A 20487-nucleotide genomic window follows, 5' to 3' on the forward strand; every position below is an offset into this window, starting at 1 on the left:
AAGGGATCAAAGATGAAGAAAGTTCTCACAGCATAACCCAAAATTCAGTTTTGGACAAAGCTTTATTTGTTTCCTGTAACAGATAAGTAAGCCAGATGAACGAAGGCTGAAGCGCTGTTGTAGACAATCTATGGAAGTTATTACATAACATACAGAATGCAAAAAACAACAACAGTAGACTGTCTCTCTCTAAACATATTCAAAAATAATGCATCTTTTTTAATTACTAGATAACACATCAGAATCGTATCTCTTCAACAAACAGACACAATGTTTTTGTGTCAAATCAGCACCCATCAATAATATATTTCTGCTCTTAAGACTACATGTGAATTTGAGTGCAATCATTTGAGTAAGTCCTTCATAATCTTAATTGAAGAGCCCCTGTAGCCACCACCAAAGTGGTTCCAGTGATTTAGATAATGAAAAAGTTGGTAAAGCTGTTTTCTCTTTGCGAAGCCTGGTGCTTGAGGAATCTTCTCATGGTAGGCAGAGTAAAAACAGTTGTTGAAGCCACCAAACATCCCTGAAATACTCAGCTCAAACTCTGAATGGCCATAGAAGGAGGCTGGATCAAAGACGACTGGGCCATCGGAGGACTCTGCCACATTGCCTCCCCATAAGTCTCCGTGGAGGAGAGCGGGGACAATGTCCACATCGTGGAAGAACTGAGGGATCTTTAGCTGTAAATTAAAAACACAGTATGGAAGCTAGTCGCGCCGTCATAGGGATGTGTGGCCTGCTTTATTTTCATGAGTGGAGGGTGCACCTGTAGCTCAGCCCATAGTTCTCTGGCTTCCCTGTCTCCGTACGATTTCTCCACCATGCCGAGCTGGTGTTGCAGCCTCTGCCGGGAGTAAAATGTCGCCCAGTCATCCATCCACTCATTTTCCTAGGGAGGTAGGGAACGAAAATAAAGGTTAAAGATAAGGTTATGTAGGTGAAGATTTCTGCAGTTTGGCGCTGTTTTCTCGAGAGAAACGCCGCTTTTACCAGTGGTAAATATCCACAGCATGTAACGACACCGAAGCCAAATTGTTCAACGGCAGTCACCTCTGACTTCCCAGCTCCTTTTCCTGTGTGCAGGAAAATAAGTTATACGTTGAATGTTAATTAAGCAGAAGTTCACTCTGACTAAACCTAAGTGTTAGCTACTGGCTAGTATTTGGTAGAAGAATGATTTATGTAATTTACCCACTGTGTGCTGCTCTTTTCTTAATCTTTCCAGTTGTCTCTTATTGGAATCATGTAGATCAGCCAGCTGCTCTCCTAAGTGCTTCGAGTACCTAGACGTGGAATATACACACAGAATTTCATTAAAAAAAATAAATCTATATATTCAAACTGACATCTGCCGGTACTCTGATCAGCATTCTATGGAATAATGTCACTAAGCTACTCTTACTTGGAAAGGCCTCTCATGTCCAGATGTTCCATCACAAAGACACAGCCGCCTGTGTCAAGCTCAATCACCCTTATTGGATTGGGAACTTTAACCGTTTCTGTCCTTTGAAGAGCCTCCAAACTGGCCTTCTCCCCATCAAACATTAATTTGGCCTGACCGAAACAAACAAATTTGTCTATTGAGCAGTGCAGAGAGATGGATATAGTCTAGGTTGATAAAAGAAACACAAGATATTAAAAAGAAATGTGTATGGGTCTCAATTTCTTTCAATTACAGAAGTTAGGTGGCAATCAAACACTTGGATGTGTGACAATGTTTATGAATATGATATACACGAAACAGGGTAAAAGTAAACACAATGTACCTCGTTCTTGTGGTTGGTCTTTACAAACACTGTCCCGGTGTCAGTGTGGTAACTGTGGCCCTCGCTAATACACCCTCCTCCAGATTGACCAGCTGATTTCAGCATGGTGGTCCCTAACTCTTTCTTTAACTTCGCTTCCATGGTCATTGTCATTACCCAAAACCAAGAATGACGATGGCGTTAGAAAAATGCAGCTGAACGGTAGATTCCAAGGCTTTGGGGGGCGTTTTGACCATTTCCGTCATGCGAACCAATCAGGAAGCTTTCTGGCACGGTAAACACATTTTGTTCCGTATACAGGTGTAAATGTAACCAATCATAAACAAGAACGCGACGATTGGCTTTCACTCTGTCCTATCAGAGTGAAGCGTTGCGGTCACGTGAAAGTAACCGTGGTGCCGAGTGACTCTACGTTAGCTACATGCTAGCATGCTACGACTGGCTTCGCGATGCTGTTGGAAAAGCGAAATGAATGGTAATGACATTTGTCTGGTTCTTGGAGCAACTAGCGTCGGAAAAACATTACTGCTGAAACGTCTTCAACATATCCTTTCTGCCCAACCGATTTATTTTTATATAGAACTTAAATTCAATACATGAAAAAGAAATGCTGAATGTTGGATAGCATAATTAGCCAGCAAGCTAGCTGCGCGAGAGTATTAGTAGTAAGCCTCAACTTGTTATATTACAGAGATATAAGCAATAATATAACATAGGACAATAACTGATAGTTGAAGGAGCATTCTGCTTTCAGAAAGGCCTTCGCTTTTTGCTATAGATTACTGTGGAACAGAGTAAGAGGGAAAGATGGATTCAAGTGCAGTAAAAAGTACAGGAGATGCTTTTCATCAAAAGTGCAGTAGCTGACTTATAACAAATTACTGAGTACCAAGACCGTAGTATAAGTAAAGCGAGTATTTTGGGATATGTTTTGCACTTGTAACACTGTATCTATGATGTTGAGCTAATCAAACTGATTAGCTTATTGCAAACAGCTGATAAATTGTTTACCATAATTTGTCAATAAACTTAACATATGTAGCGTTGGGCATATGGGGCCAAACGATTGTTGCCAAAGCCGACAACGCCACTTCAGGACTTTCAACCTGAAGATCTATTTAATTTGGTGCCCAGCTCGCTCTAGCGGGTTTCCCGACGGCACTTACGCACAGGCCCGCTCACACTGAAGACCAGCACGGCATTAGTAATTCAAAAGATTTATTTAACACCCTAAAAACTTCCTTAAAAACACTCTACGAACAAAACTAACAGAAGAAAAGGGGAGACAAAACTAACAAATGAAAGGAGAGACAATGCAGTGACAGTCTGTACGGCCAACCCGCCTTCGAGACGGGGAAAACACAAAATGAGGACTTGGAACGAGGGAGGGGGAAGCACCTATATACGCCGCCGCCCCCCCCCCCCCCCCCCCCAATCAGTGGTAAATGGGCCACAGGTGCTCCCTCCCACACCTGCCTGCCCAATTAACCCCAATCATCCGGTTACACATACAATGGGAGTTGAATCATTTTGCCTCATATGACAATATCTAAAGTGGAGAATTAAGAAAATAAAAATGTAATTTGTGTTTTTAATGACAAAGAAAGCAAAGTTGTGACTTCTCTGGGTCACTTTTCAATCTCTCTTGGAATCCTTGGCTGCAGCTCAAACATTCTCATAATATACTTCTCTGCTGATTTTTGTTAATATATTAGCGTCAATTTTGCAAGACAGTTTTTGACAGAAACTATAACTTTCTTAACTGATTGAATACTTCAACAGCTTCTATTAAACTTTTTTTTTTTACTTTGAACTGCTCCGTCTGAATGTTTTTCTTAGCCGACGTTCACAGCTCAGTTTGCGTGGCGTTGGTGAGCTGGGGGAACCTCCTTCTACTCTTCCTACGGTAATATTACCGTTTGGACAAATTGGCAGGCACGAGTTTGGATGTGACATGTCGCTCATCTTTGTAACGTTGTACTTTAATACGTGCACAGGTGGGAACCAACCTGACGGACTTGACGTTGAAGAGGAAGAAGAAGGTGACATTGAGAGAGCTGGGAGGCTGCATGGGCCCCATATGGCCGAGTTACTTCAGAGACTGCTCTTCTGTTATTGTACGTTCTTTCTTTGCATACTGCATATATCTGATGGTGGTGGTGGGGGGGGGGGGGGTAAAATGGATTTCTGGAATTCTTTTTTTTTTTTACAGTTCATGGTGGACTCAGTCAACATTTCTCAGATATCCTCATCCTGTATCCAGCTACTGTCCGTCCTCTCTGCTGAGCCTCTGTTCAGCGTTTCTGTGCTAATTCTCTTCAACAAGAGGTAATAGCAAGACGTGCTAATCAATAGCTGCCGTCGGTGGATTCAGCGCAGCATTCGCTCCATTAAGTTCTTTTTTTTTTTTTTTCTTCACAGAGACATGCCTTGCACTATGAGTCTCGTAGAACTCAAATCACTGTTCAGAATAGATGACATCATTGCATCTGCCGCTCAGCCGATCACAACGCTGGAAGTCAGCGCACGTTCCGGACAGGGACTCCAGGACGTGCTGAGCTGGCTGGAGTCCATCACGGTCAAGTGAAGTGCTGTGCGTCAGTTCCTCACTGAGTGGCACGACTGCCAAAGGATTATGAATGATGACCTGAAAGCCCTCGTCAGCATGAGATCGCTGTATTCTCAGCGTCCAAAGACTGTTCAGGCCGTTTAAGGGCATTTAATAATAATATATTTACTGTTGGGAGTGAAAGCAAGAAGAATGTTGCTGCTGCATCTTTGTTTCCTTGTAAACTTGCATACCGCTCATAACGGTGACGGGGCAAAGAGATTCTTGCATCCTGGCAGGGTGAAACGTTTGCACGGTTAGTGACTGTGAAATCAAATAAGCTCACACACGTCACTTAAACCATTTCTGAATCAGAAGAGGTTACTTTGTGTGACAGTCAGTTCGCAGTCATCGCCAGCAGGGGGCTCAAAATGAACCCAAAACTGGGTGCTGGGAGAAGGGAGTGGTGACTTTTGTATTAAATGTATTTAAAAGAGACAATTCTAAATAATAAAAACCAACTGAAGAATGACACGGTGTTATATTTATACCCTTATATTTGATGAGTCAGTGGTTCACCAAGCAATGAATAAAACTCATACCGATACACTTTCTCGTATAATCTCGTAACGGATCACAAGCACGTCCTCCAAGCTATCATTTCCTTCAGGGGAAACCCAGCAATGTATTTCACTGCAGTAAAAACCATGTTCACATCAATTATGTCAGCAAATCTGGTCGTACAGAGTCAGCCAAGTCTCATGCGGCGACATTTCAATGCATGGGGGGAGGTCTGACAGGAATCGTGTGCAGTCGAACCCGTCGCCCAAACGGCTGACTGAGCAGGAGACTGGCGGAAAGTTAACCAAAACTGTGCTTTTATACATCTGAATATTAACTTACAATAAACTGTGGCCTTAAACAAGTTTTATATGACACTAATGGATTCTGATATAAAAGGCATGTCCTCTTTTATGCCCTAGTACTACATTCATGGCAACATGAGCAGGAAAGGTAGATGCAGCAAAAAGCAGAACCAGCTTTCACCAATTTAAGGGTTACTGTATTATACCACAATATAAAAACAGCTGAGAATAGTTTCATTCGGGTCCTTGGGGCCGTAGTTCAGTCCTTGATTAGAATTGCGTTTGACAAGCGCAGCCTATTGGCTATTCCCCTTTTTTTATTTCCCATAAAGTATTATCGTTGGTCATCACAAGAAAGGGTTTTGACTTAATTCTGAGGCCTGCGATTCATCAGCGCTGACTGACGAAAAGGGCAACAAGGGCTCGGGCAGGACCCCTGGCAGGTCCAGACGGGTCTGGGTGGGGTGAGTGAGAGATGAAGGCAGGCTGGCAGGCTGGTGGCTCACAGGCAGGGGAAAGGAGGCACTGTAAGGAAGCGAGGCGCCGTTTGTGGTCGAGGAGGTGCCCATCTGATTCATAGATAGTTTTGGAGGCTCTGTTTGGAATGGATTGTTGGCTGAAGGAGCACTCAGGGCTGCAAAAAAAAAAGAGTTAGAATTACAATCAATATTTCCCCAACTGGTGCTTTAAAAAGGTGCGAAAACATCTCCTGGGAACTTCGATGTTTTAGCACCCCTGAAAGCATCAAAATTGTTCCAAAATAAGTTCTATATTTGTCTGCCCATGTTAAATTATCCTACGTATATTATGCTGTAGACGTCGTGGGTGAGACCGCAGAAACCGTTGTGCACTCAATTTGCTCGCTCGCTTCCCGGTGTGTCGTAAAAACACATCACGTAAACAGACAAACAACAGGCGAGTGCGTTCGTGAAGTCGAGCTGTCCCGAGTCGCAAAGGTTGTAAGTCGACGACCCCCCCTGTGCAAGCTAAAATTCAATCGGTATCATCAATGCACTCATCAAAGCTGTGACAATTGGTTCACATCAATTTGCACATCATTTGTGTCTTAAAGCGAACTGAGGTTGCAGCCGTTAAAACAAACAGCTTTTCTGGAATGCCTGCGAACACACAGATATTGTTGCCTCACTGGCCAATAAATACCTGTTAGAAAAGGGTTGGTGAGCTTCGCTGGAGGATTTGCTGTGATCAAGGTTTCCAGGTTTACTAGAGAAGCTGCTGCGGGGCCCAGGAAGGCCTCAGGTGTCCGGCGAGGGCTGGAGGAAACCAGGCTTTCTCCGAGACGCGACATGTCAAATAGTTCAGGGCTGCCATCCCCTCGCCCGTTCATATCCACCAGACCTCCATCCATGGCCTCATCAAACAGATCCCCATCTAATAGCAACAAAAAAAAAAAGGTGGTTCTAACATCACCAGCATGCAAAATGTAAAGAATCCCAATGGGAGCCACTGTATCATTTACCCGTGGGGCTTCCAGTTCGGGGAGACAGTTGCTGGCCTGCTCTTCGTTCTGATGAGACTAAAAATGGGTCGAGTCCTGTCGGATCTAGAAAGACACCAAAATGTAATGTCATTTATTTATGGTGTATGTTTGGGTTAAGGCTTTATGGGTCCCCTTCACGCTCATAAACCCACCTTTGGTGGCACCCAAGCCCCATTCCCGGCCTGGGGCGCTAATTCTGGAGGGATTTCTAGGCGGGCCGTCCCAAGGCTCAAGTGGAGGTTCCCAAGGTGGAGGGGGGCTGCTGGAAACTGGTGGTGCCATCCAGGGAGAGTCCTGTCTTGAGGTGTTGCTGCTGCCTTCTTTAATAACAGAGAAGGGAATTACAGGAAGTTTGATTTTATTACCGCCGCCAAGGAGGTTATGTTTTTAACGGAGTTCGTCTGTTAGCAGGGCTACGGAAAAACTGCTGGATGGATCTTGATGGGGAGAAAATCTGAACATTGGTCTTGGTCTAATTTAGATCCCATTAAATGTTGAGATCGATCCGGATCCCCGTCCCAATAAAAATAAAAATAATCTGGATCTTCCCATTTACTTACCAATAAATTAATATCTTGCAAAATATGCATTCAATTCACTCACCAAAAATCACGAGTCATAAAGGGGTCCGATATGCACTATCATGCAAAAAGGTCTTCTGGATCAGATCCAGAATGAGATCAGGAAAAAAAAAAACCTTTAACATTGAAAACCCCATTCATGGATTCAAAATCAGCTAAAAATCTACTCCGATTCACTTTTACTTTTCACGGTTGGTGTATAAAGATACTAAGAACAATTTAGAACCTTTTAGTGATGATCCAGATCACCATGTGGACGGTGTAAATCCAGTTATGAGTGCAATGAGCTGCTTGGTGGAGGTTTGCGCTCTCTGAGTGCTTTTCTAGTTTTAGCATGTGAACATAGTACAAACAGATATTTTTTTTTACAATATCTACGCCAGCATTTCCTTCATCAGGCTACACAGGGTTCTTCAAAGAACAAATATTTGCACGACTGATATTGACCATATATGACATAGAATTTAGCACCTTAACACAGAGCCAGTAAAATCTGAGGCTCACCAATGGAGTCCCAGGGGACTGGCCCCCGCAGGCGAGCAGCTGCCCCGTGTGGGCCGTCATTCCATTCGTCGTAACTTGGAGGCTGCTCTGAGGGAACCGCAAATACATCTACTAGGTCCATGAATGCGGTCTGACCCAATCGGCAGGAAGGAAAATTGTGTCAGTTCAGTCACACACACACACGGGCAGCAAGTTTGAATGGAAGCATATTATTAGAAGCACCAGTTATTATTAGAAGCATATTGTGATCACCTTATAGCAGGGGTCCCCAACCACCGGGCCGCGGCCCGGTACCGGTCCGTGAGGCATTTGTTACCGGGCCGCAAAGAAAGAACAACTAATGTATACAATTTCCGTTGTATCGATTATTAGCGTCTAAAACGTGTTTTATTTTGAAAAACGACCGGATTTTCTCCAACGTAACAATCGCGTCTTGATACGTTGCTAAAAAAAACAGCCGTGAACTCGCGAAAATTAATAAAAAGAAACAAAAGTCTTTGGAGAGCTTCTTTGCTAAGGAGAAAAGTCCTACTGAGGAGGAAGAAGAGGCGCCAACGACCTCCAAGAAGAGAAACCAGGACTAAGACTCGGGTATTAACAGCTGATTCGCTCCGTTAACAGCAATGAAGGGTTCAAAAAGTTCTGCTTCGGCACATTAAGACCAGAACCCGGATTAAAAGACAAGAATGTGGAATTTATGAAACAAAAACCCATGAAGGACAGAAGTAATTATTGGGTCCACAATTTATGGTGAGTAGATATTGTGTAACTATTAATTATTTATTTAATAGTTATTGCAAGTGCATAATAGAAAGTTTATTCGTAAGATTATATTCCTCTTTTTAAATTTAATTACCGGTATACCCCCCCGCCCCCGGTCCGCGAAAAGATTTCACGGCATGAAACCGGTCCATGGCAGGAAAAAGGTTGGGGACCGCTGCCTTATAGCACTTGATTTTAATGGGAATGGTCATTTTTGCCATTTCATTTTCTCTGATAAAATACAAATCATGATGCTGTAATTTGTTTTGTTTTTTGTTGGGCATTGAACCAAACAATCACACATTTGGGCCAAGTTTCATCTCGCATCACATTCAGTCATTCGTTATTGTATAAAAAGAGCGCAGCTCCCATGATTTCGATGTTTCCTTAGCCGCACTGCAATTCTGATTCAATCTGATCGCTGGTTAGACAGAAACATCCAAGACTGAAATGCATTTGTGTATTATTTTAACCATCTATTACGGTAGTCCCATCCCCAATATTTCATACCCCGCCTTTAGAATCCATCTCACGTTTGCTCCGCTCCAGAGCTGTCTGGAGCATCGACTCGTCTCCTTGGCGGCTGAGTTGTTCCTGTCACAGATACAAACACATTGGCATCTTTTTTTGGGCACGACAGGCAGATTTGGGGGGGGGCAATTTGACAATATCGTCACGTCGGCCTGTATCTTTGACTAAAAGACGGCACACGAGCAAAAAATATATAAATACAAATAGAAAATGGTGATTTCCACTTTCAGCAACACACGACCCAATGACATGTAAACGTGATCAATGGAGTCAAACCTAAATATTCCCTGATCTGGAAGTGGACAGTCACAGAAATCTGCCTTCTCTGTGCAAATTTGGGCTTCAAAATTTGGCTTCCAAGCATTGCTCCAAGCAGTTCCCTATAAAATCAAGCTCACCTGCTGGTGTTCCTCTTTGCTCAGGTCCAGGGCTATCTGGAGCTGGGTCTCCTCGTCGATTTCCTGCGTGGGGGCTACGCGTTTCACGGGCTTCTGGGTCGTGGACAGAGCAGAGGACTGCAATCAGCATTTTGTCAGCGAAAGTCCGAATATCAGGAAGCCTTATTAATAGTACATTGCATGCAGTTGGACAGGTCCTCCCTAACAGAAATGGATTCAGCTCCACGCCAGCAGAGATCAGAGTGTGTCCGGCGTGGGTGAATCGCACAACTGGATGAAGAGGAGAGACCCAGCTGTTAGTGGAACGGTAGGATGAAAGCATTGATTAGTCATGGATGAGGGCTCAACATTGCTTTTGCTGTTCGGGGGGATGAGCTTGATTAGTACGTGCAGTTGTTCCTCAGAATGGTCCAGACTGCACCGGTGAGGTTGGCTGTCAAAGTACCGAAGCAACAGGAGACGTGCTAGAAAAGCAAAGAATGGCTCATCCCTGGTCTTGGTATGTTTGTACCTTCCGGGTCTCCTCCTTGCTGAGAGTCAAAGCCATCTGGAGTTGGGTTTGTTCATCGATGGCCACTGTAGGCGGCGACTACAGTCAAGCAGGAAGGATTAGAAATGCAGCTAATCAAAAGGCACAGAAAAAAAAGAAAAAAAAACCATGCTCGATTCCTCTTTCTGAAATAAATAGAACAGGTGACGGGGCGATTTCGAAAATAGGTGGATTTAGAAGTCTGATGGTGAAAACGCAACTAATTGGTGTGATTGAACGCGAAAGCTCGCAATGTGTGGAAGAGTCAAAGCCACGTCTTCAACCGAGAGTCAAAGTCGACCGAAATGATCCAGGAAAGTTGTTCAGGAAAACCTAATCGGCAGGCAAGCCAGTTCATTTTGCTGCTCGACTGTTGACACAGTGCAGATAATAGTGATTCATGTCAGGCTATTGTGTCAAGCGGTCCGTCGTCATGGTGACAACGCATATATGACCAACGTTCAGACCTCACCATTGTAGTTTTTTTTTCTTAATGTAATTAACAAATAATGAGTTTTGGGTTCCAGTTTCAGTAAACTGCATATTTTCTCTGGCTCTTGCAGCTACAGTGGAATTTAAGGCTGCCCAACCCGCCAAATCCCACTAACCACTGCTGCCCTCGCCAAGGCTGCGGATCAATGCGCACATCCTGTCTGGCTACTCAGCCGTGCACTCGTCAGTGAGAAACCCCCTTTTAGACACTGATTAGTCAAAGTGCCATTATTGACCACGTAAGATCACGATATCACTTTCAGTTCAAAGGTCTAGGAAATAATGGTGCCATGGAAACTGCCAGTGGGAGCGCCTCACCTCCGTGACACACCGCGTCCAAGCCTGTGTGTGGGACAAATGCCACTTCATCAGGAGCAGGACAGCTAGGCTTGTGTGTATGAAAGGCCTGTGTGTGTGTGTGTGTGTGTGTGTGTGTGTGTGTGCCCTCGCAGTCAGAGATACCTTTTCACTTTCCTCTCGGCTCATGGCCAGCGCCAGCTGCAGCTGCAGCTCCTCTTCCCCGCTCGTCGTGGGACGGGCTTGCTCCATGTCCGGACCGACCCGGGGAGAGGAAGACGAGGCTGCAGGGACGGACAAGGAGCAAAAAAAGGGATTGGATGCTTGGCACACGGATGTAGACAGAAACACTGATGGCTGGAAACTGGGAGGAAGGGAGAAGATGGAAAAGGATGAAACGTTTCAGCCTGTCTTTCAAAGGTCGGAGCGGACCTGGTTCTGTTTGAGCATGCTAATGTTCCCGCGGTCGTTGCCCTTTGCTGGCCACGGTCTGCCTCTCTCTGCCTGCTGTGAGAACAATGGTGCGCCTGTGTGGAAAGTCAGGGTGGCGGAGGGGTCGGGGAATGGACGGGTTGGACAAGGGCCCACCTTAGGACTTAGGACCCCGATTCATGTGGGTGGGTTTATTTCTTTTAGAGAGCAGCAGGCCATAAGTCGGCCATGTCAGGTCTCAGAAACATGTCATCTCCACTGTGCTGCCCCTCAATATCCCCCCCCCCCCGCCTGATCTGGAATGCTCTCTGGCAAATTAGCTGCTGCCAGCATCCTGACACCGCCCCCTCCGCCCGCGCCACCGCCCAAACACTCCAACCATGCATCAGACTCCTGGAATCCATGAGACACCCACATAGCCATCTTTATTATACGCTACGCTGCAGATCACGCAACCGAACACGAAGCGGAAAAAACGCCACGGAGACATTTGGCAATTTGATGGTAGTTCAAATCAGCTGCGGTCTGTCCATTCGCCCCAATGAAAAGAAGACCTCGATCGTAAGTAATAATGCCTTCAATATCGTTGAATAAAACACATCACCTCACAAAAACGTTCACCCCTGGCTGAGGCAAGCTCAAACAGGGCCTCGTCTCTTTTGTACATCCAGTTTGGCTGACACGCATGTGAACAGGAGAATGAAAGGAAAGCCGGTGACCCGCCATCAGCACAGCAAAACCCGGAGCATTTTCTCTTTAGAAACATCCAAGGCGAGAAAAAAAAGAGCAAATCTATTAACCCCTTCTCGGGGTGTAAATGTTGAGATGAAAAATCTAACTGAGTTTCCATTAGCCTTTCTCATCAGCCCAACAAATGCAAAACGGAAAGTGAACAAGGACTCAGGAAGTACATGCGTGTCGTTTCCTGTCATTTCTAGATGCTATTTGACTCATTCTGATCACGGTACGGCGGATTATCAGGTATAATCAAGGTGAGGTAAAAAACAACCAAAAAAAAACAATAGTTCAACCTTCTATCTACTCACAGTAAAAGGAGGATGGTGTGCTTCTGCACGTGCCAAACTCATCGGCGTGAAGCCGTGCCGAGCTGGGATGGCCGGCGTGGCGCCCCGGGTATGGAGGCGGCAGGGATCCAGAGCCTGAGCCACTGCTGACCCCCACCATGCGCGTCTTGGTCTTGAGCGCTTGGCTCCTCTCCTTCGTCAGCTTCTCCTCGTCTCGCAGCAGAGACACCAGGTTCTTGGACTTCTCTCGGACATTTATACCCTGGTCGCGTCCGTCCCGATCTATGTACTGGAAGTCTCTGAGCGTCTGGATGGTGTACACGTTTTCACGGCATTCCTGGGCCACGCGCTCAGAGCCCGTTTTGATCAGGTAGTCCAGCAGGGTCAGGGCCTTGTAAACATGCCTCCAGTTTTTGCCGTGGTCGTTGAGCCGCTTCCAGATCATATCCAGGACCTCAGTGAAGGCCACGACGTTGAAGGTGAGGTCTGCAATCTCAGACATGAGAGAGCTGGACGGGCCCCAGGGGTCGTTGGAGGTGGCCTCTCGGACCTTGATCTCGGCCTCTGTGTAGCTGTTGACCATGTTTTTCATTTGGCGGCGGAGCGACGAGGTCTGCATGATGGCGGCAGAGTTGCACCGGTGGCAGAAGGTATAAAGGAGAACAGCAGGCCTCTGGCACGGTCGCTTGCTAGAAACCAGTAAACCGGGTGGTGGTGGTGGTGGGGGGGGGGGGGGATGCAGAGGAAACTTCCTTTAACAGGGAACTTCAGAGAAAGGTGTGATCCTGCTGGGAGAGAATGCACAAATTAGAGGCTAAACATTGTTACGCTTCCTTTCATAAACCATCGCTAACGGCACTGGCAACAAGCGGCCCGGATAGTTTTTGTTTTGTTTTTTTTGCAGGTAGCAAAGATGATTTGGAAAGTAAGACGACCGACTCAGGCCCTCTGAGTGATGTGAAACTCAACACCTTGGCTCAGTTTTGTTTTCCGGCGACTCGGAGGTGATGACAGCGCACTGTTCCCGAAGAAGAAGCGATCGGATCAGCTGCCGGGCACATTTTTTTCTCAGTTGAATTTTTTCTTTTGGTCCCGGTAAAAACAAAGAGTATCCTGTTGTGTATAAGGAGGGTCATCAGAAGCGAGGGAGGGGCTCAACTGCCCTTCTTTTTCTGACCCGATTACATCATCACAGCAGCGATATAGGCCTTTGAGCATCTGAAGACTCACAGCATGCACAGGTTACACCCAGCAGAAAAAACAATACTAATTAATCTCAATTTAAAAATATTTCTTTTGAAAGAGATCTCCGCTTTGCCCGGACTTCCATGCACAAAATAAGGCCAGTGAGTCAAGTGTTGGTGATAACTGATCAATAATCCATCCCTTCACTCTACACTAAAGCGCTGTGTCATGATTAAGCAATACTAAAATATTATAAAGGGAGCGATGGCTTTAAAGGGGCTCATTTCTTTTTCTTTTCTTTTTTTACAATAAAATGTCAAATTATTTTTCTAAATGCCAAAATATCGATATGGCCATGAGTAAATTCCACTAAATTGGTTTGTCGCTATGAGAGCCTAAAAATAGTGTCAGTGATTTAATCCAAGTTCCCAGTTTGATCTACTGGTTCCCAGAAGGGGAAGCTCAAATAAAAATGTGACATTCCTGATGACAGATCAGCGTGGCAGCGGAACCGAAACTCGGGCCACGATCCTAATCCGATCCGTTTGGTTTGGTTCTGAACTCAGCCATAATGAAGATTATTTCCGGTGAAGGCTAAAATAATCGGATTACATTCAGGAAAAACAACTGCTACAATCAAGACACATGCATCAATCTGTCAAAAATCAACCTCCTTTCTTTCTTTCTTTCTTTCTTTCCTATTGGAAATAAAGGTTTTCCCAAAAAAAAGTTGTAGTGAACAAACAAAAATATGACCTTGAAATCACGACACAATAAGTTTAAATGTTTAATCGTATTTACTCGAACTCATCTGTGAAGGGCATTTTGAGAAAGTGAGAGGAAACATTTCCGACGCGTCTTTCCTGTCCAGGAAACAAAGTCGAAGCTGTTCCCGGATCAGGCCTGCTCGACCACGTCGGCTTTAATTCTACCGAACCCGATTCAGCGCGTCCCTGACACGTCCTTTGGTCCCAAACAACGACCGGAGTCCATTGTCCTCTGGCGCGGTGGAGCCACACGGGGACGCACCGTGACGCAGCTCGGCCCAGCTGGGACACCGACGTCAAAGTTGGAACATATGGACACAATCAGGAGCAAAGAAAAACCGACGGAACCCGAACGCGTCACCGCGTCCACGTCCCCCCTCTTACCTTCATGTCCTCGCGCGTCCGTGGGGTCCCAACTTGGGAGGGGGAGCCGTGGGCTGAAGGAGAAACGCCTCCGTCCCGAGACAAAGCTTCTGAAGAAGCGTCCTCCGGTCCAAGCGGAGCCGGAAACCGGTTTTATTAAATATCAAACTTTAACGCGTGTGCGCGTAAAGCTCCTCCACCAGGTTCGTGGATGACACAGCGCCGCGTAAAGCACTCACACACACACACACACACACGGTAAAATGGATGGGGGGAGTGCTCGGTGCGCGCAGAGTCAGACTTAACCCCTGCGCTCCCTGATGGAACGGCATTTGTGGGAGCCGAGGCAGGAACTTTACTGTGGAATCAGACATTACCGTGCGTGGTCGGTGTGCGTGAACACGCACACAATCAGGGAAAAAACATTTGTTGGGAGGAAATTGCTATTTTATATCCTATAAAGATGAGTGTGTCTAGACTATAAATAGGCCTCTGCACAGACCTGAATAAATGTAAAATTAAGATATTAGCATGCAGAAAATTATAATTCCCCCCCCCCCCCCCCACCCCACACACACACACACACACACACAGGTTTATAGAGACAAATTGCACGTTCGGACATTTAGCAAACAGAAGGTGAAAGGTTCCAAACATTCCAAACAGGCAGCATGCGTGACCACCATCCACCCCAGTGGGGACCCAGGAGCAAACCGCCATTTCCTCTGCAGCGGCTTCACCGCTGTCTCTGCTCTTCATTTATTCATCACCGCTAATGGGCCCGTCGTCTGAATGCATTTACACACACCCAACGACTCCCTCTGTAACCTCTTCACGATGGCCCACAGTCGTCTCCGGCCTAACAGGCCACGGGCCACGGATCGTAGCGGGATGGCGAGGGATGGATTACGCCTCCCTGAGAAGTCAGGGAGCGCCGTGGGTGATTCAGGGCTGCTTGGTTGACTGAGCCGGATATTCAGGAAATACCAGCTCCACCTTGAGACAACAAAAGGCACGTCTCTGAGACGACAGCAGGGGAACTGTGGACAGAAATCAGAGGGAGTAGGTTCATGGTAGATAGTTCTGTGTCTTTTTATTAAAGGTGGTTTTGGAGACATGTTTTCAGCTCCCTGTTTAATCAGATCAATCTCATACAGGGAATTGTTCCTCGGCATTCTGCTTGGTCTTTCTGTGTCTTTATTTCTCCTGAAAACAGATGTCTGAACATTCTTTGTTTCCCAACAAAGGCCTGATGAGGTCAGTGCTGGGCTGGGCTCGGGGGGGGGGGGGGGGGGGGGGGGGGGGGGGGCACGGTCTGGAAAAACAGAGGGGGAGGAGAGAGGCTGATAATGAACACGGCTCCGGGAATCTGAATACTTCCAACCGTCATTCCCAATTTTGCCTGCCTTTCTTTGCTGCCCTCCAGTGGTTTGGTTGGATTATAGATTTTTGTAATAATTTCTTATCTCCGCCATGGTGGCACAGATAGGATTCTAAACCTGTACCTTAGTGCAGCACTAACCACTACGCCACTGTGCCGTCCTGCATGGCATGTGATATGGCAAAAAAAAAAACACTGATGGCAAGAGTTGAAGATGACTAGAAAATAAAGAGAGCGAATGAAGAAACTGTTTTTGGTGATGCTTATTCAATGAGCTCAACAGACCAAAGTATTTCTGCCCAAAATGTCAAATGGACAGAGGATGTCTCGCCCCAAGTGGCAGAGAGAAGAACACGCTGTGTTCTCCCACATGGCTTGAGACGCAGCCCACAAATACCAGCACAGAAATCCTTGTCTTTTATTAACCGATTACATTTAGGAAAATAAAGTGATATAAAACAAATCATTGAATCTGTTGGAGAACTCACAAGTTTCCATCACAACTGGACGCAAACAGGTGACGTGTCTCCACTGACATGCATCATTTAAGAATCTAATAAAATGGGCACAATGACTCTGATGGTCTGGTCATGTGATCCAAATCATGCATGAATAAAGTCCCTGCTGAACCTTACTAGTGGGAAAGTGGTCCGTGTGTTTCATTAACATTGGTTTGTTTTCCTGATGCAGGTTATGATCTACAAGCTGGTTTTAAAGGCAAAGAAACATGGAGAATATGCAAAATATATTGTGCTCAATTTGAACTAATGTCATCTCCAATCTGAGGAATAATGTTGCATCAAAATATCACTGCACAGCAAGTAAAACATTTTGTTTCCACCAGAAACTGCATTTCAAGGTAAGGAAACATGCATGTACCTTTATTATGTCTTCCATCAAGACAGGATTTTCTTCTATCTCTGAACTGCAGTTGTTGAAATGAGGCTGAATGCTCTAATCAAGGCTCTTCTTCTCCACAAATAATCCACTCCATGCTCTGATCCATTCAAGAGGAAGAAAGGGGCGGTTTGATAAAGAAAAACAAACAGTTCGGTTTGCTCTAGCTCATCACAAACTGTTCAACGTTCACATAGAAACGTTCCTTCGTTAATTGTGTTCCATCAAGCATCAATTAAGGAAAAAATAAATAAACACAAATAAAAAAAACACGTCAGTGCAAAAGCAACATTCCTACAGACAATCATTGTCAGAAAGAAAAATAATTTCAGAAAATACTGGTCAAATGAACTTCTACTGTCCCCCACAAGAAAATCAGATGGTAAAAAAAGTGAATTACAAAATTCACCAGCTATTATCTTATCTTAAAAGGCTGCTTGTGTAGCTCTTCGATGCCATTTGTTACCCAAACCTATAGGTGTTGGCGGTGCACTGTGTAACACCTGCAGGGGAGTTTTAAGGGGTTTTATGGTTGCCATTGCAAAATGAGTCAATATGAGTGGCTGTAGCTTGGCTCCCCGTTCCACATTTAGGATGTTCCAAAACATTTGTCTGCATGGGCTTGCATCTCCTGCCTGCATGGAAGCTACATCTCCACACATAAACAGAATTAGATTGCAGCAGCTGAAGCTGTGGGTGCCACAGTGGACTCACCATCAATCACTCGCCGTGAATCCGTCAGTGAGCTGTTTCTCCACAATACGTCGTGATCTGTGATAACAATGTGGGTTTGTGTGCAGATACTATTATAAGATTATGATGGATGAAGTGAATCCCAATTTCACAGTCCCATGTGTGCAGGTGCATCGGAAAACACATTTTACTTCATAAAAATAGATTAACTCAACAAATTCCTTTTGCCACCGTGACTTCTGGTTGACAGAGATTTGTTTTGAGGGAATACTCATCCAGCTTATTCATCCATTTATCCATAATGAGACACATCAACAGTTCCTGGGGTGCTACAAATGAATCCCATTCACTCTGAATACATTAGAACTACATGTCCAAACCAATAATTCAAGCCTTATAACCAATCAGAGGCCGAAGCTGCCGTGCGCAAATGTCCTCCAAGTTTATTTTCAGGCTTCTCCAGTCTCCTCACATGCAGGGAAAATCACAAGCGTGTGACTTGTAGACCTCGTGGGCTGGTTTTTTTGGGGTTCGGCGTTTGCTTTGTGCTTCTATAAAAGGAGCGTCTTCGCTGACGACGACGGTGACGCACGACGCTGCGCTTGGAGTCGGTGTATAAGAGAAGGCGCTCCGCTCTGTTTCGACGCGCACATGGGCGAGCAGCTGGGCTGAGGGGGGATGCTTTGGATCGCCTTATCGGTGTCTTGAGACGTTCGAAATGTTCAACTCTCACACCAGGCGATCGCGCATTACGCACCCTGCATTCCTCCAGCGCGCAGCACTTAGCCCTGTACCCCAGCACCGCAAAGTCCCAAACATGTCCAAGACAGGCCTGAGCAACGTCAGAACGGCGACAGGGAGCTGGAGACGACAGGAGAGCAGCCAACAGGTCTCCACCGAACGGCGACCGAAGCGCTCCGTGGATCTGCTGGAGCTGCGTCTGGCCAAGCCCAAGAACTGCCACAGAATAGTCGTGCTCGGTGCGCCGAAAGTCGGTAAAACCAACATCCTCCGGCGGTTCTTGGGGAAAGAGTTCGAAGAGAAGTACGAACCCACAAGCGAGGACTTTCACAGGAAGCTGTTCCACATCGGTGGGAAGGCGTACCAGCTCGACCTGCTGGACGCGGCGGGGGAGAGGAGCTTCCCCGCCAAGCGGAGGTTGTCCATCCTCACAGGTCAGCCACCGATCCCGTCATGGGCAATAAACCCCCGCGTCCCTGTCGAGGCTTATGTTTCTGTTTCATCTCTCCTCCAGGCGACTCCTTTCTGCTCGCGTTCAGTCTGGACGACAGAGAATCCTTCGATGAAGTCTGCCGGCTGTACAGCGAGATCAACGTCGCCAAGGCAAAGATGCAGCGATGGAAACATCCCGCGAGAATAAAGGCCGTCGTCTGCGGGAATAAAGCGGACCTGGACGCGCCGAGAGCCGTGAGGCGCTCCGATGTGGCGGAGTTCCTCGGAGAGGACGTCGCATTCGTTGAAACCTCGGCTAAAGACGGCACCGGCCTGGATGACGCGTTCAGGGCCCTCGCTGCTCTGGGAGGACTGCCGGACGCGACCGTTCCGTCGCAGCATCGGCTCGTATCCATCCTCACCTACCGGTCGCTGTGCGTCAGCCGGACGCGGGGGCTCGGCGCGCCCTGCGCCGCCGCCGACCCGCTGGCGCGCCGCCCGAGCTTCACCAGCGACCTGCAGCTGGTGCTGAAATCCAAACACAACAAACCCGAGAGGTGTCACATTCAATGAATCGTGAGGCCTGTCGATAAACCAATTGTAGCAGTAAGCTGCGATGATATGCGTAAGGAGTTATACTCCTGTAATATGCGGACTCGGCTGGTCCGAGTGCGTTACATTGTTTTTTTTGTAATATTATTCTGTGCTATATTAAACAAAATAAAACATTTCTACTTCTATTATGTGCTTTGCCGTCTGAATCTGCATCAAAACGTCTCTGCGGACAGATATCTTCAGAGGGTCTTTGTGTGACGTCATCAGTGTGGCTCAATCACGCACCTTCCGATCGCTACACCTGTGAGATTGCTCTTATCTCCCAGCCTATGGTGAATGGCATCAAGGAGAGGCGTGACAACATTAGACACATGGTGACCGTCACCATAGTAGTTATAGGAAGATGGAGAGCACCATAGATGGGGAGCAACACCCCGAGATCAGCGCAATCAGCACCATGGAGAGAGCCCACATCCGTCCCTGCTGTCGCTGAGCAGCTCTGCTTACGGACCCTGGATGCGTTGGAACACTTCATTTCTGCAAAGACGGGCAATCCATCCCACGCTGCAGGTTGCCAAGAAGCAAGTATATTACGTGGGCTTCCATTCAGAGTGCCCTTGGGTTTGGAAAATGGATGCTTTGGTGGAGGAAAAAGGCCGATAAGCTCCAGCTCCTGTCGTCTAACCTTCATATTCCCTCAAAAATGAGATGCTTAATTCTAAAAGAATGTCCTTCCTCGTAAAGTAAATGATTTATTCCCATCTTGTGAAAGTGAAAAAATAAATCAGAGCAGTGCCTGAAACACAGCAGCAGATTTACCAGCCTTTAAGAAAAAAAAAGAAATCAATCAATCGTCAATACACGGTAGACGCCAGGCCGCACAGCAAATGGTGGTAAAAATAGATGAAGGAAAATAGAACACAATGAGACTGAAATCCCACCAAGTCATAGCATCATAAGAGCAAAGGACAAACAGTTCCAACTCCAGTATCCATGACGACTGGGATTTGAGCAGCTCTTCATTGATCACTATTGAGACAGGAGACGTCACGCCCGCGGCCTCACGAGGAGGTGAAAATGGAACATTGCTCGTTCAAATGTGCACTTTTAAACTGTCCCCATCAGCGTAGCACAGAAGAGTCCTTTAACCAGAGGAGGACAGGATGTGAGCTCTATTGCTGCTCGTCCTTAAAGAGCTCCGGCATTAATGTGATTCGATGAGAAAACAATGTTTCCGA

At 46.2% G+C, this 20487-nt stretch overlaps 4 protein-coding genes across 6 annotated transcripts; 2 read left to right on the forward strand and 2 right to left on the reverse strand.

Moving 5' to 3' along the window:
• Positions 1–77: 77 nt before the first annotated feature.
• LOC137905913 (ketosamine-3-kinase-like) lies at positions 78–1910 on the reverse strand. The gene is made up of 6 exons (XM_068750198.1): positions 1770–1910; positions 1406–1557; positions 1195–1286; positions 994–1076; positions 770–892; positions 78–683 (listed from the first exon to the last, which is right to left on the reverse strand). The coding sequence occupies exons 1-6, from the start codon at positions 1908–1910 to the stop codon at positions 345–347; spliced, it is 930 nt and encodes a 309-aa protein (XP_068606299.1). The 3' UTR covers positions 78–344.
• Positions 1911–2198: 288 nt separating this feature from the next.
• On the forward strand, positions 2199–4365 carry arl16 (ADP-ribosylation factor-like 16). Its single transcript, XM_068750337.1, has 5 exons — positions 2199–2313; positions 3620–3675; positions 3767–3886; positions 3982–4097; positions 4191–4365. The coding sequence occupies exons 1-5, from the start codon at positions 2199–2201 to the stop codon at positions 4354–4356; spliced, it is 573 nt and encodes a 190-aa protein (XP_068606438.1). The 3' UTR covers positions 4357–4365.
• A 506-nt stretch (positions 4366–4871) lies between these two features.
• On the reverse strand, positions 4872–12885 carry epn3a (epsin 3a). Of its 3 annotated transcripts, none has more exons than XM_068750047.1 (10): positions 12257–12885; positions 10944–11062; positions 9972–10049; positions 9461–9553; positions 9042–9125; positions 7770–7899; positions 6837–7001; positions 6664–6747; positions 6345–6575; positions 4872–5817 (listed from the first exon to the last, which is right to left on the reverse strand). In XM_068750047.1, exons 1-10 carry the CDS (start codon positions 12852–12854, stop codon positions 5531–5533), a joined length of 1869 nt encoding a protein of 622 aa, XP_068606148.1. In that variant the 5' UTR covers positions 12855–12885; the 3' UTR covers positions 4872–5530. The 3 variants fall into 3 exon arrangements, with proteins under 3 accessions (XP_068606148.1, XP_068606147.1, XP_068606149.1); XM_068750046.1 differs by having other exon boundaries at positions 6837–7004; XM_068750048.1 differs by lacking the exon at positions 9972–10049 and having other exon boundaries at positions 6837–7004.
• Positions 12886–16501: 3616 nt separating this feature from the next.
• On the forward strand, positions 16502–19267 carry rasd2a (RASD family member 2a). The gene is made up of 3 exons (XM_068749845.1): positions 16502–16518; positions 18185–18696; positions 18777–19267. Exons 1-3 carry the CDS (start codon positions 16502–16504, stop codon positions 19265–19267), a joined length of 1020 nt encoding a protein of 339 aa, XP_068605946.1.
• The last annotated feature ends 1220 nt before the right edge of the window (positions 19268–20487 follow it).

The sequence above is a fragment of the Brachionichthys hirsutus genome, chromosome 16 (assembly GCF_040956055.1).
Source record: "Brachionichthys hirsutus isolate HB-005 chromosome 16, CSIRO-AGI_Bhir_v1, whole genome shotgun sequence".
NCBI classification, from domain to species: domain Eukaryota; kingdom Metazoa; phylum Chordata; class Actinopteri; order Lophiiformes; family Brachionichthyidae; genus Brachionichthys; species Brachionichthys hirsutus.